Here is a 23297-nt window from a genome sequence, read left to right as displayed (position 1 = left end):
TTTTTATGGCGAAAAAATGGGATTCAGATTTTGTCAAAAATACGATTTTCAGATTTTTGCCAAAAAACCGATTTTTCTTTCCAGTTTTTCAATCGCAGTTTGGCCAAATCAAGGCGTACAGCTAAAAGACCGACTGTTTTGAACAGCTTGCTTAATATGCTAACAATCCCAGTCACCTTAAGGAAAATTTATTTTTTGACCAGTTTTCGAATTTTTGGTAAGGGGGTGTATCGTCTATTTTTTCAAAAAAAGTCAAAAATTAAAAATTTCCAGGTTTGGATGCCAATGGATTGGAAATTAAGCAACGAGCTCAACGAGGTGTGGCATTCCTCGATCTGACGCTTTTTTTTTTATAGCAGCCAAAAAACTGATTTTTTATGGCGTAAAAATGGGATTCAGATTTTGTCAAAAATACGATTTTCAGATTTTTGCCAAAAAACCGATTTTTCTTTCCAGTTTTTCAATCGCAGTTTGGCCAAATCAAGGCGTACAGCTAAAAGACCGACTGTTTTGAACAGCTTGCTTAATATGCTAACAATCCCAGTCACCTTAAGGAAAATTTATTTTTTGACCAGTTTTCGAATTTTTGGTAAGGGGGTGTATCGTCTATTTTTTCAAAAAAAGTCAAAAATTAAAAATTTCCAGGTTTGGATGCCAATGGATTGGAAATTAAGCAACGAGCTCAACGAGGTGTGGCATTCCTCGATCTGACGCTTTTTTTTTTATAGCAGCCAAAAAACTGATTTTTTATGGCGTAAAAATGGGATTCAGATTTTGTCAAAAATACGATTTTCAGATTTTCGCCAAAAAACCGATTTTTCTTTCCAGTTTTTCAATCGCAGTTTGGCCAAATCAAGGCGTACAGCTAAAAGACCGACTGTTTTGAACAGCTTGCTTAATATGCTAACAATCCCAGTCACTTTAAGGAAAATTTATTTTTTGACCAGTTTTCGCATTTTTGGTAAGGGGGTGTATCGTCTATTTTTTCAAAAAAAGTCAAAAATTAAAAATTTCCAGGTTTGATGCCAATGGATTGGAAATTAAGCAACGAGCTCAACGAGGTATGGCATTCCTCGATCGGACGCTTATTTTTTTTATAGCAGCCAAAAAACTGATTTTTTATGGCGTAAAAATGGGATTCAGATTTTGTCAAAAATACGATTTTGCAGATTTTTGCCAAAAAACCGATTTTTCTTTCCAGTTTTTCAATCGCAGTTTGGCCAAATCAAGGCGTACAGCTAAAAGACCGAATGTTTTGAACAGCTTGCTTAATATGCTAACAATCCCAGTCACTTTAAGGAAAATTTATTTTTTGACCAGTTTTCGCATTTTTGGTAAGGGGGTGTATCGTCTATTTTTTCAAAAGAAGTAAAAAATTAGAAATTTCCAGGTTTGATGCCAATGGATTGGAAATTAAGCAACGAGCTCAACGAGGTATGGCATTCCTCGATCTGACGCATATTTTTTTTATAGCAGCCAAAAAATTGATTTTTTATGGCGTAAAAATGGGATTCAGATTTTGTCAAAAATACGATTTTCAGATTTTCGCCAAAAAACCGATTTTTCTTTCCAGTTTTTCAATCACAATTTGGCCAAATCAAGACGTACAGCTAAAAGACCGACTGTTTTGAACAGCTTGCTAAATATGCTAACGATCGAAATCACTTTAAGGAAAATTTATTTTTTGACCAGTTTTCGCATTTTTGGTAAGGGGGTGGTATCGTCTATTTTTTCAAAAGAAGTAAAAAATTAGAAATTTCCAGGTTTGATGCCAATGGATTGGAAATTAAGCAACGAGCTCAACGAGGTATGGCATTCCTCGATCTGACGCTTATTTTTGTTATAGCAGCCAAAAAACTGATTTTTTATGGCGTAAAAATGGAATTCAGATTTTGTCAAAAATACGATTTTCAGATTTTCGCCAAAAAACCGATTTTTCTTTCCAGTTTTTCAATCACAGATTGGCCAAATCAAGACGTACAGCTAAAAGACCGACTGTTTTGAACAGCTTGCTAAATATGCCAACTATCCCAATCACTTTAAGGAAAATATATTTTTTGACCAGTTTTCGCATTTTTGCGAAAAATGTAAAAAATCAAACATTTTCAGGTTTGAATATAAATGGATAGGAAATTAAGCCACGAGTGTAATGATGCGTGGTACTCCTCATTCAGACTATTAACTGAATAATGACAGCCAAAACACTGACTTTTTAGGGCGAAAAAATGGGATTCATATGTTGGTCAAAAATGCACATAATTTGTTTTGGCTTTTTAATCATATTTAAGTCAAATCAAGGCGTACAGCTAAAATACCGACTGTTATGGGCAGCTTCCTACATTTGCTAATGGCCTGCTTCACTTTTAAGAATAAGGGAAAATGTACAATATTTAACAGTATTTGGCAGTCCCCTAAAGTGATTCCATTAAGCTAGAAAATAGCCAAGTGTGCACATCCTGCAGAGAGGAGCGTGGAGCAGAGGCGACGACTCGGTGACGCAGCTGGCCTCGACCGGAATGAAAGTGGAACTGGAACTCGAACTGGAGCACCGAGGAGCCTCCGCTGGCGTCAGCCTCAACCCATCTTTGCCGGCTTTGTCTGCCGTCTATATGGTCATCAACTTATTTGCATGCTGCAACTCGGAGCCTGTCATAATTGTATTTGGTGCCGCCAGTCAGGGATCAGGAATCAGGCACTTCGATACGCCAGGCCGGAGTCCTGTCCAAAGTTTGTTGCCTCAACGAACCTGTTGACTCTCACTCTTTTTCCAACTGGAGGAGCAGACAGATTTCAGGATTACGGCATCCGCCCAGCTGAGCGATGATTTACCGAGCTCGTGTGATTCATAAATATCTCTGCTCAGGAATCCCGGTGTCCATTGTCCTTCTGCCCCGTGAAAGATGTGCACTGAGAGAAAAGTGGAATGGCTAAACAAACAATTAGAAAGAGGATTTTAAATCGTTTTGATAAAAACTCTCCTTTTTATTTTCCAATCCTTAATTTCTTTAGTAATAATATTAGGTTTCTTTTTCTTACATTTTATCTACGTACAATGGAAATATCTTTACATTTAAAACTACTGAAATAGGTGTCCAAAAGTATGCTACAATATATTAACTATTTGTAATTTAATGTTTTCATAGCATAGTTTTTGGCACCTTCTTAAGAAGTTTTAAAACCAAAACCGTTTTATTGGGGTTTTATAATTTATTTACTGAAGAGATTTTGTTCGATACTTTGGTAACTTTTAACAAGGATAGCTGGTTTTTCCACAGTGTAAGACAAGAACTCGCATTCACAGAGAATGAGCTGGCTGCCATTTGTCATGGCATTCCATGAAGAGAAGCGTGAACCAAACGCCGAGGCATGTGTGCGAACGGAGCTGAGTTTAAATGTTAATAGTTCACAGGCTGCTCGATCCTCCGGCATTTGAACCGGACTGAGCTGGCCGTAATGTTGCGTGTCAACGGAATGCTGAGCAGGCCAGATTAGCCGATGATGCAGCTCCTGGCTGCAATCTTATCGAAAGGTATGTTAGGGGGTTTGTTGGGTGTTGCATCCCCAGAAGGAGGGCTCTGAAAGACGGGGAACCCCCAGGTATCTGCAGGGGGAACATTGATCTCCCTTTTCCTGACCATTAAGCCATTGTGGCGTGGTTACCACCAATAATTATATAAGGCGAGTAGTAGCGGAATAGGCAGACTATAAAAACAGCTAAGGCTTAGGAAAAAAATACGAAACATAATAGGTTCTATAAAGAATGAAAAAGAGTTTTTGCTCTGGCTCTGCTCAAACAAGAAAAAAGGAAAAAATGAATTGTTTATGCTAAACAATATGAAAAGGCAACACGGCTTTGTGGCAAAATATACAACAAAAGAGTTGATTTCAGGCTAAATAAATATTAATGATAAATTGTGAAAACATGGAATAAAAATAAACAAAAGTATTAGTCCTATCTGGTTAGGCACTAAAAAATTTCGAAAAAGAACACAACACGAAGAAATAATTGAAAATGGCTGGTCAAAGAACAAAGCTCCAGCAAAAAATTGTAAAGTTTAAAAAATCGTTTTATTTTTTGTTTGTTTTAAACTGAATGTGAGTAAATGTGGTAAAAAACAGGGTTATCAAATTGGTCTTCACCACCGAAAATTAAACCAGCAATACCTCCTTCCTGCGGATTGACCACCCAATTAGCGGATTACCCGCGCAACCCTTAACCCCTGAGCACCTATACAATCAGCCAAATAATAACAATCATTTAATTTCAGGTTAATTGCACACACTTTGGTTTGTGTTGGGGCCATAAATTGTGTGCATTCGTCGGCCGATGCCTGGTGTTTGTGTAATTTATTCGCATATTTCAGTGGAGCGTGGAGTGACAGGGTGAAATTATGCTACAAAATGCCAGGAATTCCTAATGCCTACCCCCCGTAAAGTTTTCGGCAGGGGGGTGCAGCAGGGGCGGAGTAATAGATGTGGCCCAAGTCAAGACAGAAACGAGGGCAGACACATCCAGCAGGGGCACACAAAAACTCTGGCCTGCTAAACGCATTTACGTGTCAAAACTAATTTAATGTTTCGCCCCCGGGTGGACTGTACCGAACTGTACCGAGCTGAAATGGAACGGAACGGAATGGGAACGGGAATGGGAATGGACTGCGGGAAACGGGAACGGAAACGGAAAGGGAAAGGGAAACGCATACGCAGCGAGCCAGTGGCGTCTGACCATATTTTGCTTATTTATTTGCCTTGCAGCAAATGCCCCGACACCACGGCACCCGCCCTCGCACATTTCTCACCTAATAAAATTACAATGGCCACACCAAACGCACCCCCTGCCATGCACCCTCACATGTTGCTCCTGCCCCGTTGTCCTTTTCGCTCCTTTTTGATGTAAATTTAATTTCGGTTTTCACATTTTGAGGTTTTCATAGCCACATGCTGGCATGAGGGTGGTGCAGAGAGAGAAATATTTGCTGCATCTTGGTCACACTGAAAAAGCCTTGGAAGTAAATGTTCCATATGTCCTTGTATTATAATTATATGATCCTTATATTTAACAATTCATTTAAGATCTAACATCTCCTTGGTACACTGGAAAAGTCTTGGCAGTAGATGTTCTATAAGTTCTGATATTATTACTATATTATAATATATTATTATTATATGATCCTTATATTTAACAATGCAACAATTCATTTAAGATCTAATATCTCTTTGACCTCTAAATGGAACACAAGTTAGCAATCAAGTTCGAAATTAAAAAAAAGTTTTAATATAACCTTAACTTGCTTGAACGTTTATGTTTTTTAACTTTTAAACAAATATAATGATATAACATATTTTTTAAATGGAAAACTCGTGATATTTGGCAATGCTGTGCTTGTTTTCTCGGCGTGTGCTTCCAGAGTCCTGTGTTACTGAGAGTCCTGAACTCCAAGTGAGTGTCCGTGTCCGGGTCCTGTCCTCCCAGAGCCTCAACCCCCCCTCCACCTCGTATCCCCGGGGACTCGGGGGAGCATATTCAGCTGCCGTAATGCTTCTTTCATCGCCGCTTCCTTCACCCCAAACTCGTGATCCTGCTGCTGCTGCTGTTCTTTTCCTTTGCCCTGTCACTCCGTCATCAGCGTCGCATATTGTTCGTCCTTTTCGGGGGTAGAGGAGGAAAAGGAGGAGGAGGAGATCCTGCGCCCCCCATATGAATATGTCAACTTGATTCCCTGGCGTGTGCTCCGAATCGAGTTCCTGTTTTTTTGTGCATTTTTTTCCTGTTTTTTTTCTTGCCGCTCTTGTTTCCGCTGCTGCATTGTCCGCCCAACTGAACTGCGATTTCAATTAAAACCCCTCGCCAAACCGATGCAATTTCAATCTGGTTTTCGGCACATATGCGGCCCCCTAATCAAATAATCCGCAAAACTCCGGCATAGCGTGTGGTTAACGTTGTTAACTCCAAAGGAGACTTGCGATAAATATCACCTGCGTTGTTAACGTGTCGAAAACATCGTCATACAGGACTATGTTCAAAAGTTCAATGACCAAAGCCGCAAGCCATTCACACACTGGCATCATTTTGGAGGAAGTTCACTTGGAGGGAGCTGATGGGAGCTGGAACGGAGTGAACAAAGCCTAAACAAAGTCTGACACTCGACACAAAGCCTAATTGCTGGACTCAGATCCCCCGATTCCCAGCCAGATCCCGAGCCAAATCCTGCCACTCCTCCGACTCCAACTCAACTCCAATTGCGACTGTGAAAAAGCGCCAAGTGCACTCGAGGTAATTTGATTTAATTGTGCGTGCCTGCCAGGGGCAACAACAAAAGCACTCAGCCAACTTGCAACAACTTGGCAACTTTTGCTCATATGTTTGTGGTCGCTTCGTTTTATGCCCTAACAAAAGGTATCCCAACTTTTTCCAAGAAACTTTAAAAACACACCTGTATACACGAAACTCTGCACACGACTTAGTAAACTCATATTGCTTTGTCAACTTTCTTATATTGTTGTATCATATGGGAGATATGGTGTGTAAAGAGAGTTCTATAAAAAAAATCTGTATTCCTGTGTATTTACAATGTTTACCTCCTATACATAAAAAACTGTGCATAAAACTTTGTAAGTTAATATTGTTTTAACATCTTTCTTTTCTATATTATTATATCATATGGGAGATATTATATGTAAAAAGAGTTCTTAAGAAAATATGATATTCCTGTATATACACATTTTTTAACCCCCAAAATTTGGACTATGGATGTCACAAACTAGATTGTAAAATGCCTTACTGTTTTATAAGATATTTAATTTATAGGTACTTTAAAAGTCAGTCTTCAAAAGAAGTTGATTCCTTTTATGTTTTTATATTCTATTTTTTTCTACTCTTTGCTCATAAGAAATTTACAAGTACCGAGAGTGTTGGCTCCTTTTCCTGGCTAGTGGGTCCCAGGTCAAAGGTTCCGAGTCCAAGTCTGAAGCTCTTGAACTCCGTGCATCCTGCGATGGTCCCTACCTGTGCCCCTTGAACTTGCAACTTGCAACCGCTTGAAGTGTTGGTCCGCCTGTTGTTTTTTCTTTTTTTTTCTGTTTGCCATGGTCACCATTGTCGGAGTTTATTAACTGCGGCTCTGTTTTTCTTATATTTTTCCTAGTTACCACTGGTTCCTGAACTCCTGCATAAATCATCAACGCAATGGCCTTTAATGCATAATTTATTTACCATTTCAGGATGCCCCCAGCTGTCTCTGTCTGCGGTTTCGCTTTCATTTTGTCGTTTTTTTTTTTGTTTAAGCTGGTTGGTTTTTAGTGCTGAGCAAATTTATGGCTGACGAGCATTTCCGCTTCCGTTCGCAATTACACGAGAGCGGCTAAAATAATAACGGGCAGCCGTAGAATCATCAAGAAGTCGGCCGCATAATCAATTATTCCCATTCGAATGGCGCCCAACACTGGGGACAACGATTCATGAATTTGTGATTGAATGGGAATCGATATTGTCATTAGACTTGGCTTTAAGTATTCAGAGTGTTGCTACAGATAAACATAATGAATGTGAAAGCAATGTATTACCAATTCTGGGTTGCCTCATTTACTCTCAATGGATTTTAACTTGACTAGTGTTTAATTTCATGTCTAATTTCAATAAATATTACTAGATTTGTAAGTCTACACATACCACAAACATATTAAAATACCCTTTAGAAAGCCCTGATATCATTGCGATTGGATCAAATTAGGATTCGCTACTATCGGCCATTGCAAAACAATTGAAAAACCACATTCGCATACACATTTCGATAAATATTCATAATTCATAGTTCATAATGGCATTTGCATAGGCGAGCAAAAAGACTGCAGCCCCGGGGAAAAAGTAGGCTGTGGAAAATGCAACAAAATCAACTCAAAAATTAAGTATATCCCTCTTTTGTCCGCCCCCCAAAACGTACATACCACCCTCTGGATAATGTTTGATTTTTACCGCTTAATTTATGATTTAATTGCATATTTCGCGGTGCAATGCAAATATTCACCAATCCAACGCCCACCGCACTGTGGTCGCTGTGCAATGTGCAATGCCATGCATTTCATTTAGATAACCGCAAATATTTGCCACAAAACGCGTTTGCCACCAGAGGGCCAATCTGGCGTGACAAAATCGCTGCCAACCCTTGAGGGCCGCCAAATGTGAATTATTGGGGCACCTGAACATTAAGGCAATTAAATGCAAGCGTAGGAAGCGAAATATATACATATAAGCTTGGTAGATAAATAGCATTCATAAGCCATTTGTAAAAACAACCGTACCTTTTGAACATATTTAAGCACACTCACAAGAAAGTTTCAACTATAAGGTGACCCAAAACATAACTACGTATCTTCCAATTTTTCTGCAAAGGGAAAGGCATCAACTGAGAAAAATAACAAATAATTATCTTCTCTAATGGTACACATAAAGCTGAACATAGGCAGGCATAACCTTTCCTGGTCCCACTATTTGGTGACCCCGATTGATTATTATTCAGCATGAAACTTTATTATATTGCATTTTAATCATGAAACTTTGATCATAAAACTTTATTAAATTGCTTGTAATCGTGAAACTTTATTAAATTGCATTTTGATCATGAAACTTTATTAAATTGCATTTTGATCATGAAACTTTATTTAATGGCATTTCGATCATGAAACTTTATTAAAATGCATTTTGATCATGAAACTTTATTAAATTGCATTTTGATCATAAAACTTTATTAAATTGCATTTTGATCATGAAACTTTATTAAAATGCATTTTGATCATGAAACTTTATTAAATTGCATTTTAATCATGAAACGTGTTTTATATTTAAATTGCATTTTTATAATGAAACGTATTTAAATTGCATTTTGATCATAAAACTTTATTAAATTGCATTTTGATCATAAAACTTTATTAAATTGAATTTTAATCATAAAACTTTATTAAATTGCATTTTAATCATGAAACTTTATTAAATTGCATTTTAATCATGAAACTTTATTAAATTGCATTTTGATCATGAAACTTTATTAAATTGCATTTTGATCATGAAACTTTATTAAAATGCATTTTGATCATGAAACTTTATTAAGTTGCATTTTGATCATGGAACTTTATTAAAATGCATTTTGATCATAAAACTTTATTAAATTGCATTTTGACCATAAAACATTATTAAAATGCATTTTGATCATGAAACGTATTTAAATTTAATAATGAAACGTATTTAAATATTTTCTATTTAAATTGCAATTTAATAATGAATCGTATTTAAATTGCATTTTAATCATGAAACGTATTTTCTATTTAAATTGAATTTTAATAATGAAACGTATTTAATATTATTATTATTATTATTATTATTATTATTATTATTATTATTGAAACGTATTTAAATATTTTTAATTTAAATTTTTTTTATAATGAAACGTATTTAAATTTAATAATGAAACGTATTTAAATTGCAATTTAATAAAAAAAAAACATTTAAATTAACATATTTTACTTAGATTTCGGCGAAAATCTATCTCGACGTATTTTTTTTTATAGAAATATCGATATATCGATATTTTGATATATAGTATTATCAACATCCCTATTTGTTTACAAAAAAAGAAGCGAATAAAGACGGGGAAAAGGCTTTTTATCTTTTTAAAGGGGAATAACTAACAAAGCCAAGTAAACCCTTTATCATGCCGAAGAACGGAGGTACCGGCCACCGCAACAACGCGCCAAAATGGATTGATATTATCCTTCCCCAATGATACGATGGGATAATAGAAATATATTATCCATTATAATGGTACACAGTTAGCTGATCGGGCTATTTGGTGACCCCGATTTAATATTAGCATTCAACATTCCCCAAAATGGCTTGATATTATCCAACCCCAATAATACATACTAATCCCGAAGCATATCACGTGTATTTAAGTGTGTTCAACGGTGTAACGTTTCGGGTTCTGTGGTTCTCTCTTCAGGTGTTAGCAATCCGATGGTGTAGTGTGTTCTTTGGGTTCCCATACCATTTAGTGGTGTGACGAGGGTGTTCCCAGAGTGGCCATCAGTTCGCCCAGTCGTCGGGAGCGGAGGGAGAAGTGGTTCCTCTGGCGCTTCAGGATCCCGTACTCGACGCCATCGCGTAGATTGATCTGCACTTGGCGCTGGAACTCGGGATCGTTGCGGCGGTACTGGACTCCCAGGACGAAGATGAGTTCGGTGTCGCTCATGGGTCGATGGGCCTCCTCCAGGACGTGTAGAATGGAGCGTAGGAGGTTGGGCACCAGATTTCGCTGTTGGGGCAGTGTACGTGTCTTGTAGGTGACCGGCATGTTAGCAGCAATCAAAAATGGTTTGTTTTATTTTTTTTTTTGTTTAATTTTTTACTTTTTTTTTTGTTTGTTATGGGAAACCAAAGGTAGAAAGTGTAGAAAAATTTTGTGACCGACTCGGAGGCCGGTCTCAGTCGTTATGAACGAGTTGGGGGAATGAAAGTCCCATCTACCTTTGACATTTAGGGCCGCGCCAACTTTCTGACTCCCCTACTTCATAGCCTGCTACTTTTTTGTGCTTACTTGCCGAAGCAGACTCACTTCCTCATGGCCAATTAATCAGAAGGCGGCTGTGGCGGGTTGAACTTGAATGACCTCGAGGCATAAAAACGAAAACTGCGACAACAAAGGCAACAGCCAGCAAAGCAACAAAGACCAGGAAAACACTGCACTCAGAGAAATGGTGGTTAGAAAAGTAAGCTCGAGTAAACAGATACAATTTCTAAGATCTTTAAAAAGTTTAAAGATGAATGAGCTGTAGAACGCTATATTATATCATTAAATTTATTATCTTACACCCATTTAAAGGATTTTTCTTATGGCTTACGCTGTGCCTTATAATTCCCAAGTACTTATTTGCAACTCTGCTTAATAATTAATATAAATAATTTCTAAGTATTATTAATAATTTACCCAAGGCTTTTGGTAAAGGGAGTGAAATGTTTTATTATTCATTTTAATAGGCTAAAATCCGTGGCTAATATTTCAGTTATTTCTTTTCAATACAATGAACTGAAATTATAGATTAATTTACACCCATTTAGGCTGTTTTATTTTTGCCAGTGTAGCCAGGAAGCGAAGGACCCACAAACATCAAGTGACATTCGAGCAGAGACAAAAAGTCATTATCACGGCGACGTCGGGCCGCTCTCATCTCCACATCTCCAGCGTACGTATACCACTCATTCCCCCGATCTCCGCCATATGCCCAGATCCCCCCCTAGTATCCGCATCCACATCCGCATCCGCGTCCGCATTCGCATTCGCCTCATGTGCAGCATATGGAGCACGTGGTTCGGAGTCATAGTCATCGTTATAGTCGCCATAGTCGCCGTCGTCTTTGTCGCCATGTTTTTTGCCTTTTCCGGCATTTTGTTTACGATTCCTTTTTGTTTTTGCCTTAGTACCTGGTATTCGTAGAGCTCAAGAGGTATATTATATTAATAGGAAAGCGAAACATTAATATTTTAATCATTTGACAAGGATTTAAGGTAATAGATGGTTCTTGAAATTGTTAAATACAACATCAATTGACTAATTTATTTCTAAAATACTATAAGATGTACTAATTCTTCATCCTCTCCTTTCATGTGGTATCACTAAAACATACAGAGTTATATGATTTGTAATAGGTATTACGTTGGTTCTTGTTTTAAACACCAGGTATCACATAGTCCATACACACCACTATAACTTTCCTATTTGTTTTATTTTGCGTAGCGTTTTGTGGGCTCCCCAGCGTACGCGGATTTCCTTTCGAGATGGAGTTGGCAGACGGCAGTTTTCCCTGAATGATTTTCACTTGTTTGTTCTTGTTGTGTCCTCGTTGGCTGCTTTGTTCGGTGGTTCGGCTGCCCCAAAGGAGAAAGCCGACCTCTATACTGGGGGTATTCTCGGGCTGTTCTCGGGGTGTTCTCGGGGTGTTCTCGAGGTGCAGGGTTTGTCCCCCATTATTTCGCTGGCCCCCCTTCATCAGGAGCAGCCGCCAAGTGCAATTGTCATAAAGTGTCATTGGCTGACGTCGCGTCCTCGCGTCCTTTGTGCAGTTGTTGGTGCGGTGAATCAACTTAAATGAGTATCCGCTTTGTAACTACAAGTGCGTGGCTTCGTTTTGTTCCCTTTTAGCCAGGGGAAAAGAGTGGCCAGAGTGAGTTAGATGGCAGAAGCCGGGCAATTGGCTTTGTGTGCGATTTGGCTTTGTTTTGGAGCCCAGGTCTAGGTCTAGGACTTCAGTGAAGGATGGGGTATAAAGGCTTCGGGAGCCTCATTTCAGTGAAAGCAATCCGGAAAAGAAGGCCCCAACACGAAGCCTTAATCCTTGGCCGCCGAAAAAAGGTGAACTAAACCCTTTATAAGTACAGGTATTTACAATTTGTAATTTATCAAGACCAACATTCAAAGGGTTTTTCTTTTCTTTACTCCTGGTTGTTAACTTTATGGAATTACTGGATAACATTCAAGGGTTTACATTTAATAATTTGTTCTGTTGTTTCTTTATAAGTTTTAACGATTTAAACTTTATAATGCCTGCCAAAACTGATGGAAGATACATTTTAACAATCCCCTCTTCCTAAACATAGGATTCAATACATGACATAAGTACGATATTTACAGGATTTACTTTGAAAGAAGACCTATATCATCAAGTTCTGATAATAAAATTCAGCAATCCCCTTCTTAACTATCTATTAAAGTATGTCCTTAAATCTAGTACAAATAATCTTAGGAATCTTGCATTTTTGTACCTTCAAAGCTGCTTTCTAAAAGCAATTTTTTCCGTTTAAGACCTTTATGGGACTCTCGAGCTCCTGTACTGGCTAATAGCCTTAGAGGCCAGTGTAAGTGGCATACCAGCTAATCAGTACCTAATGGCTTAAATACCCGTTCCTCAGCCCCCCTCGTATTTCTCTATTTTGCAACTTTCCCGCCGCGAGCACAACTGTACTTTGGCATCCATGCAAAAGCGCGGGGGACAGCGAATGGAAAAGTGATTTATGTAGCAACACTGTCGCATCGCATGGGCGGCAAAAAGGGGGCGGCTAAGTTCGAAAGTTCGGTAGCTCTGGAGCTCTGGTGCTCTGGAGTTGGGCAATCGAAGATGTGAAGGCTCCACTGTCCTTAAGCGGCTTATATGCTGCTGCATGGGGCGAATTATGCTGCATCGCCGCAGGACTCGCATGGCGTTCCCTTCCATATGGCAGACGGCCAGTCGCCAGTCGGGAGTCGCTCTGCGCCCATCGCCAAAGTTCCACCTATCCGATCCGATTTGGGCCTCCGAATCGGGCACAACGAACTTGGCCAACTGGCATTCGGCCAATGCAAAAGTCCCATTGAAAGTGACAGCGACAGGTGGAGAATGTGTGAAGTCTGTGAACAACAAAAAAAGGTGGAAGATAAAAAAGAGAATAGAAAGCAGCTAAAACATTGTGAGGGGTACAACATTTTCGGATTCCCCCAGGGAGAGCGGTACCCCAGGTACCCCAGTTATATTTCGCGAATTGAATATGCCCCGGACGGAAACGGAGAAACAATTATACGAGTATAAGAGGGGTAACGGCTCCAAAACAGCTAGAACACATAAATGCCAGCCAGGAATGATAAATTGACGCTTGACGGGAATGCGAGAATGCCAGCGAGAGCGGACCCGCGATGGGATTAAGCTGGCAGATAGGACAGGCCTCGGGGATGGGGATCTACACTGGGCGAAAAGGGGATATACCTTATGTACGAATTATGGTGCTAAGTGCTGATTTAAGGCCAATATTCAGAAGTTTTATTACCGAATGTGTCTAAGATTTTTATATTTAATGTTCATTATCTTTAAGGCAAAGTTTGTTGGTATAGTAATGTATAGTACAACCATTCTAATTTGTGAAAAAATATAATTTGTTTAAATATATTATATTTGAGGAGTTGATAATGGAACACGTCGAAATGAACACTTCTTTCGTTGATTCCAAATTGCTTTTATTTTTAATGCCAAGTTAAGTAATGATATCTCAGAGGATTTCCAAGATAGGTAATACTTCAAAATACTGGGTTTTTCAATGGTATGTGCGTATCTCTTAAGTATTATTTAAAATCTTATCTGTCGCTTGAAAAATATTTCAAGAATTATGCTTTCTTTTGCTGTGTACCACTAGGAACCTGGGGTTAGATTCGTTTTGGGGTCTGAGGGCCAGACGACGGACGACATTGAGCAATTGCCATGCATAAATATTGCGGCACTCACCCACACATGCACAACACTCACACACACACACGCCACACACACACACCACACACACACCACACACACATATGCGACAACCACCTGTCAGGATGGGCAAAACATAAACAAGCTGCGCAAATCAAAACAAGCGACGGCGCCTCGAGGAAAACTCCGCCGGAACGAGAAAAGCCGGACACATGTTGCCAGGACATGCGCACTCGGCCACCAACATGTTGCCCACTCCGAAATGTGGCCCAACATTTCGAGGATGCCAAAGGATGCCAAACTGTTGCACATGCGTACAAGAAACTTTCAAAATAAACCATTTTCATCGAGCTAAAACTTCAATTTGTAAACGATTATAAATATTAAACTGTATTGGTAATCCATTGGTAATTTCAATTCTAAATTGAAAACTTAAATTCCGACATAAAAAATCTGTGTTTTGGCTGTCATTAGGCAAGTATGGGTCGGAAAGGGAAAAAAATTTAGTTTTCTGGCTGCTTTAACAAATCGTCAGATCAAAGAATGCCATACCTCGTTGAACTCGTTGCTTAATTTCCAATCCATTGGCATCCAAAGCTGGAATTTTTTGAATTTTTTGAAAAAAAGACGATGCACCCCCTTACAAGAAATGCGAAAACTGGTCAAAAAATAAATTTTCCTTAAAGTGATTGGGATCGTTAGCATACTTAGCAAGCTGTTCAAAACAGTCGGTCTTTTAGCTGTACGCCTTGATTTGGCCAAACTGCGATTGAAAAACTGGAAAGAAAAATCGGTTTTTTGGCGAAAATCTGAATATCGTATTTTTGACAAAATCTGAATCCCATTTTTTCGCCATAAAAAGTCAGTTTTTTGGATGCTATAAAAAAAATAAGCGTCAGATCGAGGAATGTCATACCTTGTTGAGCTCGTTGTTTAATTTCCAATCCATTGGCATCCAAACCTGGAAATTTTTAATTTTTCACATTTTTCGCAAAAAAGGACGATGCACCCCCTTACAAAAAGTTCGAAAACTGGTCAAAAAAAAAAATGATTTCGCTAAACTGCGTTAAAAAAAACTGGAGAAAAATCGAATTTTTGGTTCAAATCTGAATATCGTATTTTTAACAAAATCTGAATCCCTTTTTTCACCATAAAAAATCAGTCAGAAAAAGATAACAGATAACTATAATGTAAAATAGTTTACAGAGCCTAGTTCTTTTAATTAGGCTTACAAAACATCATTACTTAAATATTTCGCGCTTCAAATTTAGACATATTAAGATGGCTTAAATTTAAGATTTTTTATCCAGTTCTCACAATCCTGAAAAAATTGTAGATATTATTAATTGAGTGAAGCTTTACATTTAGATAATTTTACCAAAGTGGCTTCTCAAATTGTTCGCGCTGGCTTCCACGCAGACGGCACCAAAGTCGGGCTGCCTTTTTCAATAGATCATTTGCCTCCAAATCTTTGTTCTTCCTCTGGAAATTGCGAATGAAATGAATATAGGCTACGGCGGAGCCCAACCGATTTTGGTGGAGAGTCTCTGGACTGGGTTTCTTGATTGATTTTTCTTGATCACTGGCAAAAGGAGAGCGAACTGGATTTTCCCCATAGGACTGATTCTCAAACTCCTGAAGTGCACTTGTTGCACCCTTTTGCACGCGTTTGTTTAAAAATTTTAGATATCAATTATGATTAAGATATTTCCTATGCTTACCATATTTTTAAAGAAATCCTTTTCCTCGAGGGTCAACTGATTCCACTGACTTGCTCCGAAACGTACCATGTCATTTGGGGAAACTCCGCAGAACGTCTTTTTGTACTCCATTAAGAAGTTAAGGTAGCCATTGTTTGTCAAGCGAGCTACTTTTTGAAAATTGTAAATCGGCCTTTGAAGTGCCATTCGACGATTGGTTCCGTCCACAGTTAATTTTTCTTTAAAACTACAATTTTGTTATAATACGACACTGTCTACACTGAATATGAATGTGAATACTGATTTTGATTTAGAAGCCATTCTCCCAGCTACCTAGGATATTTTTTTGGACTTATATCCAATTTTAAATACAATATTAAAGAGTACAGTGGAATAGTTAATTATCTCAATTGCAGTCAGAAGTAGTGAAGGAGGCATTCCCGACACAACAAAATATATACAAAACAAAAATACCTCTAAACGCGCGACTTATATAATCCCAACTTTTTATCGAATGTCTTGACTTCACTTTTTTTATTTTTATTAAAAAGGAGTTCTTATTTCATTATTTATTAATTGCAAGTTTTCCAAAATTAGTAAAGTTGAAAAATAATGTGCAAAAAATATTGAATCGAAGAAGGCCAACAAATCCAGCCAAACCGAGCATTCCATGCCTTTGCTTGTCAGTGTTTTGGAACGGGCATTCATAATATTTTCTACATAGAGAGAACAAGTCGATTGCTAGCAGCAAGACTTTTATTATATTTTCTAGATTTTTTTTCCAAGTTTTGCATTGTAGACGTTGCGTGATAATATTTGGGTATTCGGTAAGTGAAATCTCGCGCGTATTTAAATTGACAAGCCAATTCCGCAAGTCCCCGATTCGTCTGTTTTCAAATTCCGTATATTTATTGCCGCGATCTTAAGAAAAAATTAATTTCTATAATGATTTTATACATATTTGATTTCTTTCTACGTTGTTTTATATATAGATTCGATTTAAATGATGGGGGACGACGCGAACCAAAACCACGATGAAGTATTCATTCTGGAAGGAGTCATATGTGTGGATAATGTGAACAGAATTGAATTTGAATGCCGGGCATTCAGTATTGGTAATATGGATGCACAGGAACGTCGGCGTCAAGTGGAGTGTGCCCTCAATCGCGTGATGCCTTGGAATGATGTACACTTTTTCCGAGTCAATCTTCCCCATTCGCATCCCTTTGAGTGCAACAATTCCGCCGATTACAGGCACATAATCGCCGATAACATGGGTGCCACAACACGAGTTTGCATCGGAACATCCACTTTCTGGTGTATTCCTTCACTTCTGAAAATCCATTGCAAATATTTCGAACGCCACATTCGCCGGGTGAGTCTTGTTACTATCATTCTTGATATTACATATGTACGATTAACTTATCGAACGCTTTTTTCCATCCCTAGGTGTATCGCTTTCGCGAGGGCGCTGACCTTACTGCCGTGGGTTTTCGAGCTGCCTACGATTGGATGAGATTGCAAGAGTCTTTAGGAAACGATATAGGACCGGGTCAAGTGGTTGCCATGCTGCACACGGCCATGCAACTAGAGATGCGAGCACTGCAGACGGACTGTTATCGATTCCTGTGCGGAGCCCACTTCCGAGAGGAGATCGCCTTCGAGGTTTACTTAAAGGCCCTGAAGTATCCCGAACTCGAAGCGCTCCGCAAGGTGATGCTTCAGAGGATCGGGGTTCATTTTCTGGCCGTGGTGGGGGGAATTCATTTTCGGCAGATGCCCTTCGAGGATGTGATGACCTTGATGTACCAGGATTCTTTGGGTGTCAATTCCGAGGTGGAGGTCTTTTCGGCCCTTATCTGTTGGCTAGCATATCGTCCGCAGGAAATACCTAAGCTCATGCCACAACTGATGGAGTGCGTTAGATTCACCTTAATGCCACTACCCGTTCTACGAAAACTGTGGGACACATCTTCGGTGTCCAGCAGTCCCTCGGATCCCGAAGGTACTCTTTTGGGCGCTTTTCATTATAATTTCGAAATGCGGTATAGGATCAACTTTGCGATCACTATAGCGTCGCTGCGACTTATGCAACCCATTCGTCGCGAATTTCTCAAATCCTTGAGGGATGTTGCAGACGATGCTCCAAGGGAGTGGATGTACGACGAAACGTGTTCTTATCACTTGCCATACCCCAAGGGTCCCTATACTCATGTTATGGATAGTCAAGCAATTTGTTCCTATGTCTCGCAGAGAGCGAGGGAGTTTCAGACATGGCCAAGGCGTTCAACTACCAATGATCTACAGACCATGGAGGAGGTGCCAGCTGAATTGGAATGCAGGGAGGATGAGGACCCGAACGAAAGTTTCTTGATTGAGTTGCAAGCTCTGTTCCTTAAATTAAATCTATTTCTGCCCCACGAAGGGGATCCTCAGCCTCCCGAACCGGAAGTTATACCACCCGAGGATCAGGTTTATCTCTCCGAGACCTATTTGCAGGAAACGGGTGGCCAGACCAGAGGAATATTAAAGGAACTTGACCAGAATGTAATGCCTCAGCTCAGCTAAATTGCTGTTCACCAAGAAAGCTAGTTAATGTAATTTTTATTTCGAGTAACAAATATATTATATATTAGAATGCTGGTTCTAAAACATGCTAAGCAGATGTATAACTAAATGCTTGAAGTTCCGGAAATTGTTTACCATAAAACGGGGTTAAAAATGGAAGTGTTTTTCCTAACTTTGAAATACTTTTATAAACAAGCAAACGAATTTATCATAGGTTTAGGAATGAATAAAAATTAGTAAGAAAACTAGAGCTTCGTTGTTGAGTTTCGAAATAATAAATTCAATTGAATACAATTATTACCACTGCCATAAGTTGTCATAGAAACGACTGGAATATTAAAAATAGGTGATTAAAAACAGTCTCAAAAACGCAGTTCTTTTTATTTACAAAGTGTTTTTGGTCCAGTTCACACAATCTTTACAAAATTGAAGCCATTACTTCTCTTATAAACCTTTAAATTTAGATCAAATAGTTTGCGCTGACTTTCAGTCAGAAGGCACCAAACGCGAGCTGCCTTGATTAAAAGATGAGGGGCCGGCAAATGAGAATTTTGTTCTTGAAACTTGCGCATAAAATGAATATAGGCCACCGCTGAGCCCAAAGGACTTTTGTCGCGATTCTTCAGCACAGGACTGGCTTTCTTCTTGACCCTGCGCTTGATGGACTGGGACTTCTTCCTTTCCTTCTGGTTCTTAGACTCCCTCTCACGGGCATAAGGAGAGCGAACTGGACTGCTTTTCTCCCGCTCAGATTTACCGGGGTTTTCCCAATGGGACTGACTCTCCAACTCCTGAGGTGCACTTTTTATAACAGTCACAGGTTCTTTCTAACATACGTTTGTTAGCAATTGGTTTATATTATTAAAAATTAAGATATTTCCTACTTACCATGTTTTTAAAGACATCCTTTTCTTGGAGGGTCATATAGTTCCATTCTCTTGCTCCGAAACGTGTCATGTTCGGTTTGGAAATTCTGTAGAATGGCTTTTTGAATTCGGTCGATAAGTTAAGGAAGCCATTGTTTGTAATGCGCGCTTCTTTCTGGAACTTGTTAGTTGTTTTACAAAGTGACTTTCCACGTTTTTTTCCGTCCATAGTTTTAATTTGTGTAAAACTACAATTTGGTTTCCCGTACACGACACTGTCTACACTTGAATATGAATGTGAATACTGATTTTGATTTAGAAGCCGTTCTCCCAGCTACCTGGGATATTTTTTTTTAAACACAAAATGATAAATCCTCTTCGTTTTTAAAACAGCAAGGCGTAAAGTCCCCCAAAAAACTTGTTTTTTAATTACAGAAAAGTCGATGGGAAGAGGATCCTGTTTCGGGATTAACGCAAGTCATGGCCAGTGTGGGATAGTCACTGCTTGGCCATATAATTACTGTGGAATTCCAAATTAATGAGTTGCCACTTTAATCCGCGACGCTTGAATGGCTTTGCATTATGCATGGAAAACACAAAAAAGCCCGGCCATAGCAGTGTACATATATGTATATAGATAAATATATAAATATTTATTCGTATGTATATAGCTATATATACTATTGTATCTATGTGATAGCTTTTTGCATCTGCCTGCGTGCGGGGAAGAGTGAAATTGCTGGGCAAAAAGAGTGTTTAATTAGCATATGGCGGCAATTAATTAATTTGCAACGCGGCCAGCACGCCATCAAGAGCAGCCACCCCCATCCCCAACCCCTTATGCAATTTTCATATTAAATCAAAGATTATTCTATAATTAAATGTGCGCAGTGCATGCACGCACACACAGAGAGAAAAAGCGGGGCGTGACGAGGAGGGATATTAAGTAGAGGAAATCCCTTAAATTCAACCTGTCAAACTGGAGATTGGAGATTTCGGAATATTTGCAACTTACAACCGATTGAATGAATTAAACTCCAGCCATTGAGAGCATCGACGATTGGTTAATTGTTGACTCGATGAAAAATGAAATTAATGAGCGAAAAGAGCTGTTGGCAGTTTTATTTGCCCAACCAATTCGAGCCAGAAATTGGCCCTGGGATGTATGACACATATATGCATTGCACATATAGAGGAAACCATTTCGCTGGGTTTGCTGTCGCTGTTTGGTTTTTGGCCACCGCAAAGCTGTTGACAGCATAATCGACTTGCACTTAAAAGCGACAGCCGATGTGTTAATTGAATGACACATTATGGCGGTCTGACGAAATGCAACCGCCGCTGAACCGGATGCCAATTTACCCGATTCATCAAACCGGACAGATTTCAAATAAGGCAGCCAATTGGCCTGGAAACTCCCTAATTGATTGGCTCCTGAATTGCAGCTATTCAGTTCAGCTAAATGAGAAACCAAATGTTCTGATAGCTCAGGTCCCACCTCCAGCAATCCTTAATTGTTTACGAATTTATAAAAAACCCAGATAAGATAACGTTTATATATAATTATTTCCGAATATCCTTTTTCAGATTTTTATCTCAACCCGTTTGGCTGCACCAGCTCCTTCCCGTATTTTGAGGTCCTTATTTTATATCATTCTTAGATTAGGATTTTGTATATTTTGTTTATCAACCAAATGTGTCTATAATGGTATTTTAAGAAAGCGATTTCACAGAAAATCCCACGTCTACATTAAGTTATCTACTTACCAGGACCTTTCAAAACATCCAGTACTTCGAATGAATTTAAAATATAATCTTAAAATAAATTTCCTGTCACTTACATACTTACTGTGTAACCCCTATCATTACTCATTGTATCTTCTTCGATCTTCGACTTTATAATTTGGCCTGCAATCAAAATTCGTTTCGCTGGAAAATTAGTCGAGGCTTTTGTCTGCGGCAACCGGAAGCCGGAATTCGGCTTGCAAGTCATTACAAGTTCATTGACATGTCATCCATCTCAATTTGGAGCAAGTGAGTTGGCTGAGGAGTGAACGAGAGGGGATAAGTGATGTCCCAGTCTCGATGTCAGCATCCCCAACCTTTACATTTTTTTTTGTCATTCTACCCCCTGTTGCTTTTGACCGAAATGACACACTTTACGAGCGCTTGCCTCATTTTAATGCAAATCAATAAATTTATATACAACAAACATTTGAATTGCCAGCACAGCTGTGCAGCTTTTGGATCCTTCGGAAGGGCTTTGATTGGGGGTTTTCGTGCAGAGAGAAAAATATATATCTTATATGATTTATTGAAATTCGCCCCTCAGAGATTGAAACTTGTATAAAAAAAAACAAGTATAAAATAGCTGGATTTTGAATTTTTATTTTAGTATATTAATAATACTCAGAAGTTAATTCCTTCTTCCCACATTTTACCTATGCAATAGAATTTCCTTATGGTATCAAGATTTATTTGTAACTTAAGGTCTAAGCCAAATACCTCCATTTTCTCCGTGTGGTTGGGGGGGCATTTACTGGAAAGGGGGATTTTGTTACTGGACGGGGTCCAGAGCCCCTGGCACTTGAAGTTTTGCTCTCGTCGCCGCTGTTGCTTTTTATTTCAATTTCCGCCCACAAAATGAAGGAAAAAAGTGCCCGAGAAGACAACAACAAAGACAAATTTATGCCACATTAACAGCTAAAAGCTTTCAAAATGCGTTTTGCTTACGCCAGAGGGCATCGAGTGGGTGGTTTTGGGTGGTTGAATGTCATTGCGGGGGTGTGATCAAGCTCCAGGGGAAAGGGGCGAATTTTCCTGATGCGGCGACCCAAAAAAAGTCAGTCGTCATCTAGCTTTCTTTGCGTCCAGACGTGCTTAAATTCTCGCTATGTTACTTCCCCGCTGTCCCGAGTGCAAAACCGATGTTACATTGGCCCAGCTTCGCGCTTCGGATGCTGTTCGCTGCTCTTCTTTGTGCCGTCGCGCCTATCATACTTCTTGCGTAGCCCTACCGGAGGATGTGCTCAAACTCTTATTAAATCCAAATATACTATGGCAATGTGATAGCTGTGTGGTTGCGAATGATTCGCATTCTAAAATAGATGAATTCGATGAAAAATTGAAAGCCCTGGAGCGCTTATATCAGGGCCTTCAAAATAAATTCATGGAGGCGTTCCCCCCTAAAGATGATGCATTGCATCAGAATGTAAATCCGAAACCTCGTCTACCGAGGCCTACCAACGTAGCTGCAGCTCCCCTGTCATATGCGGCTGCTGCTGCTACGGCTTCCGCGGTCGTTGACCCTTCTAATCATGCTCTGGATATGGAGAGAGGAAATTTCATACAAGTACGAAATAAGAGGAGAAGGAACAACAACAAGCCCAATAAACATGTTGTTGGAGTGGCTCCTAATGCTGAAGACCTTCATGTTTTGCCGACCAAGAAATTTTTGCATGTCGGAAAGTTTGCAACTGATACAGATCCGAATGCTGTTTTAAAATATGTGTCCACCAAGCTTAAGGTGGATGCTAGTTCTCTCACTTGTGCAAAGCTTGTAAAAAAAGATGTCGACGTTCAAACTTTAAAATTTGTAAATTTCAAGCTTGGTATCCCTGATCAGCTTTACGATATAGTCTTCAAAAACGATTTCTGGCCGAACTCAGTTAAGGTCAAAAGATTTATTCATAGAGAGCGGGCCACTGTGGTAGGGGATGGAATTTTATCTAATTTGCCGGAGCCTGGACCAACTTCATCATCAAGTCAGCCGTCAAAAAACCCCTAGTGTTCGACGCCACTGGCGTCGATACTTTTGCGGGACATCGTCTGCAAGCCTTTCCTCATTTGTCGGAGTCGTTTTCGCAACAACATCGGCAGCTGCTTGCGTTTCTCACTGCGCTCT

General features: G+C 39.2%; 4 protein-coding genes across 4 annotated transcripts; 1 reads left to right on the top strand and 3 right to left on the bottom strand.

Annotated features, from left to right (window-relative positions):
* Nucleotides 1-9919: 9919 nt before the first annotated feature.
* LOC108016715 (uncharacterized) lies at nt 9920-10490 on the bottom strand. The gene has a single exon (XM_017083441.4). The coding sequence runs from the start codon at nt 10341-10343 to the stop codon at nt 10041-10043; it is 303 nt and encodes a 100-aa protein (XP_016938930.2). The 5' UTR covers nt 10344-10490; the 3' UTR covers nt 9920-10040.
* A 4940-nt stretch (nt 10491-15430) lies between these two features.
* On the bottom strand, nt 15431-16243 carry LOC108016714 (protamine-like protein 99C). Its single transcript, XM_036820614.3, has 3 exons — nt 15981-16243; nt 15638-15915; nt 15431-15580 (listed from the first exon to the last, which is right to left on the bottom strand). Exons 1-3 carry the CDS (start codon nt 16164-16166, stop codon nt 15562-15564), a joined length of 483 nt encoding a protein of 160 aa, XP_036676509.2. The 5' UTR covers nt 16167-16243; the 3' UTR covers nt 15431-15561.
* A 386-nt stretch (nt 16244-16629) lies between these two features.
* On the top strand, nt 16630-18619 carry LOC108016571 (uncharacterized). Its single transcript, XM_036820905.3, has 3 exons — nt 16630-16786; nt 16952-17334; nt 17409-18619. Exons 2-3 carry the CDS (start codon nt 16963-16965, stop codon nt 18525-18527), a joined length of 1491 nt encoding a protein of 496 aa, XP_036676800.2. The 5' UTR covers nt 16630-16786; nt 16952-16962; the 3' UTR covers nt 18528-18619.
* A 263-nt stretch (nt 18620-18882) lies between these two features.
* On the bottom strand, nt 18883-19698 carry LOC108016712 (protamine-like protein 99C). The gene is made up of 2 exons (XM_017083439.4): nt 19416-19698; nt 18883-19354 (listed from the first exon to the last, which is right to left on the bottom strand). The coding sequence occupies exons 1-2, from the start codon at nt 19620-19622 to the stop codon at nt 18935-18937; spliced, it is 627 nt and encodes a 208-aa protein (XP_016938928.3). The 5' UTR covers nt 19623-19698; the 3' UTR covers nt 18883-18934.
* Nucleotides 19699-23297: the final 3599 nt, after the last annotated feature.

The sequence above is a fragment of the Drosophila suzukii genome, chromosome X (assembly GCF_043229965.1).
Source record: "Drosophila suzukii chromosome X, CBGP_Dsuzu_IsoJpt1.0, whole genome shotgun sequence".
Lineage (NCBI taxonomy): Eukaryota > Metazoa > Arthropoda > Insecta > Diptera > Drosophilidae > Drosophila > Drosophila suzukii.
The sequence above is the reverse complement of the archived record's forward strand: the minus strand, read 5'-3'. Positions and strand labels throughout refer to the sequence as shown.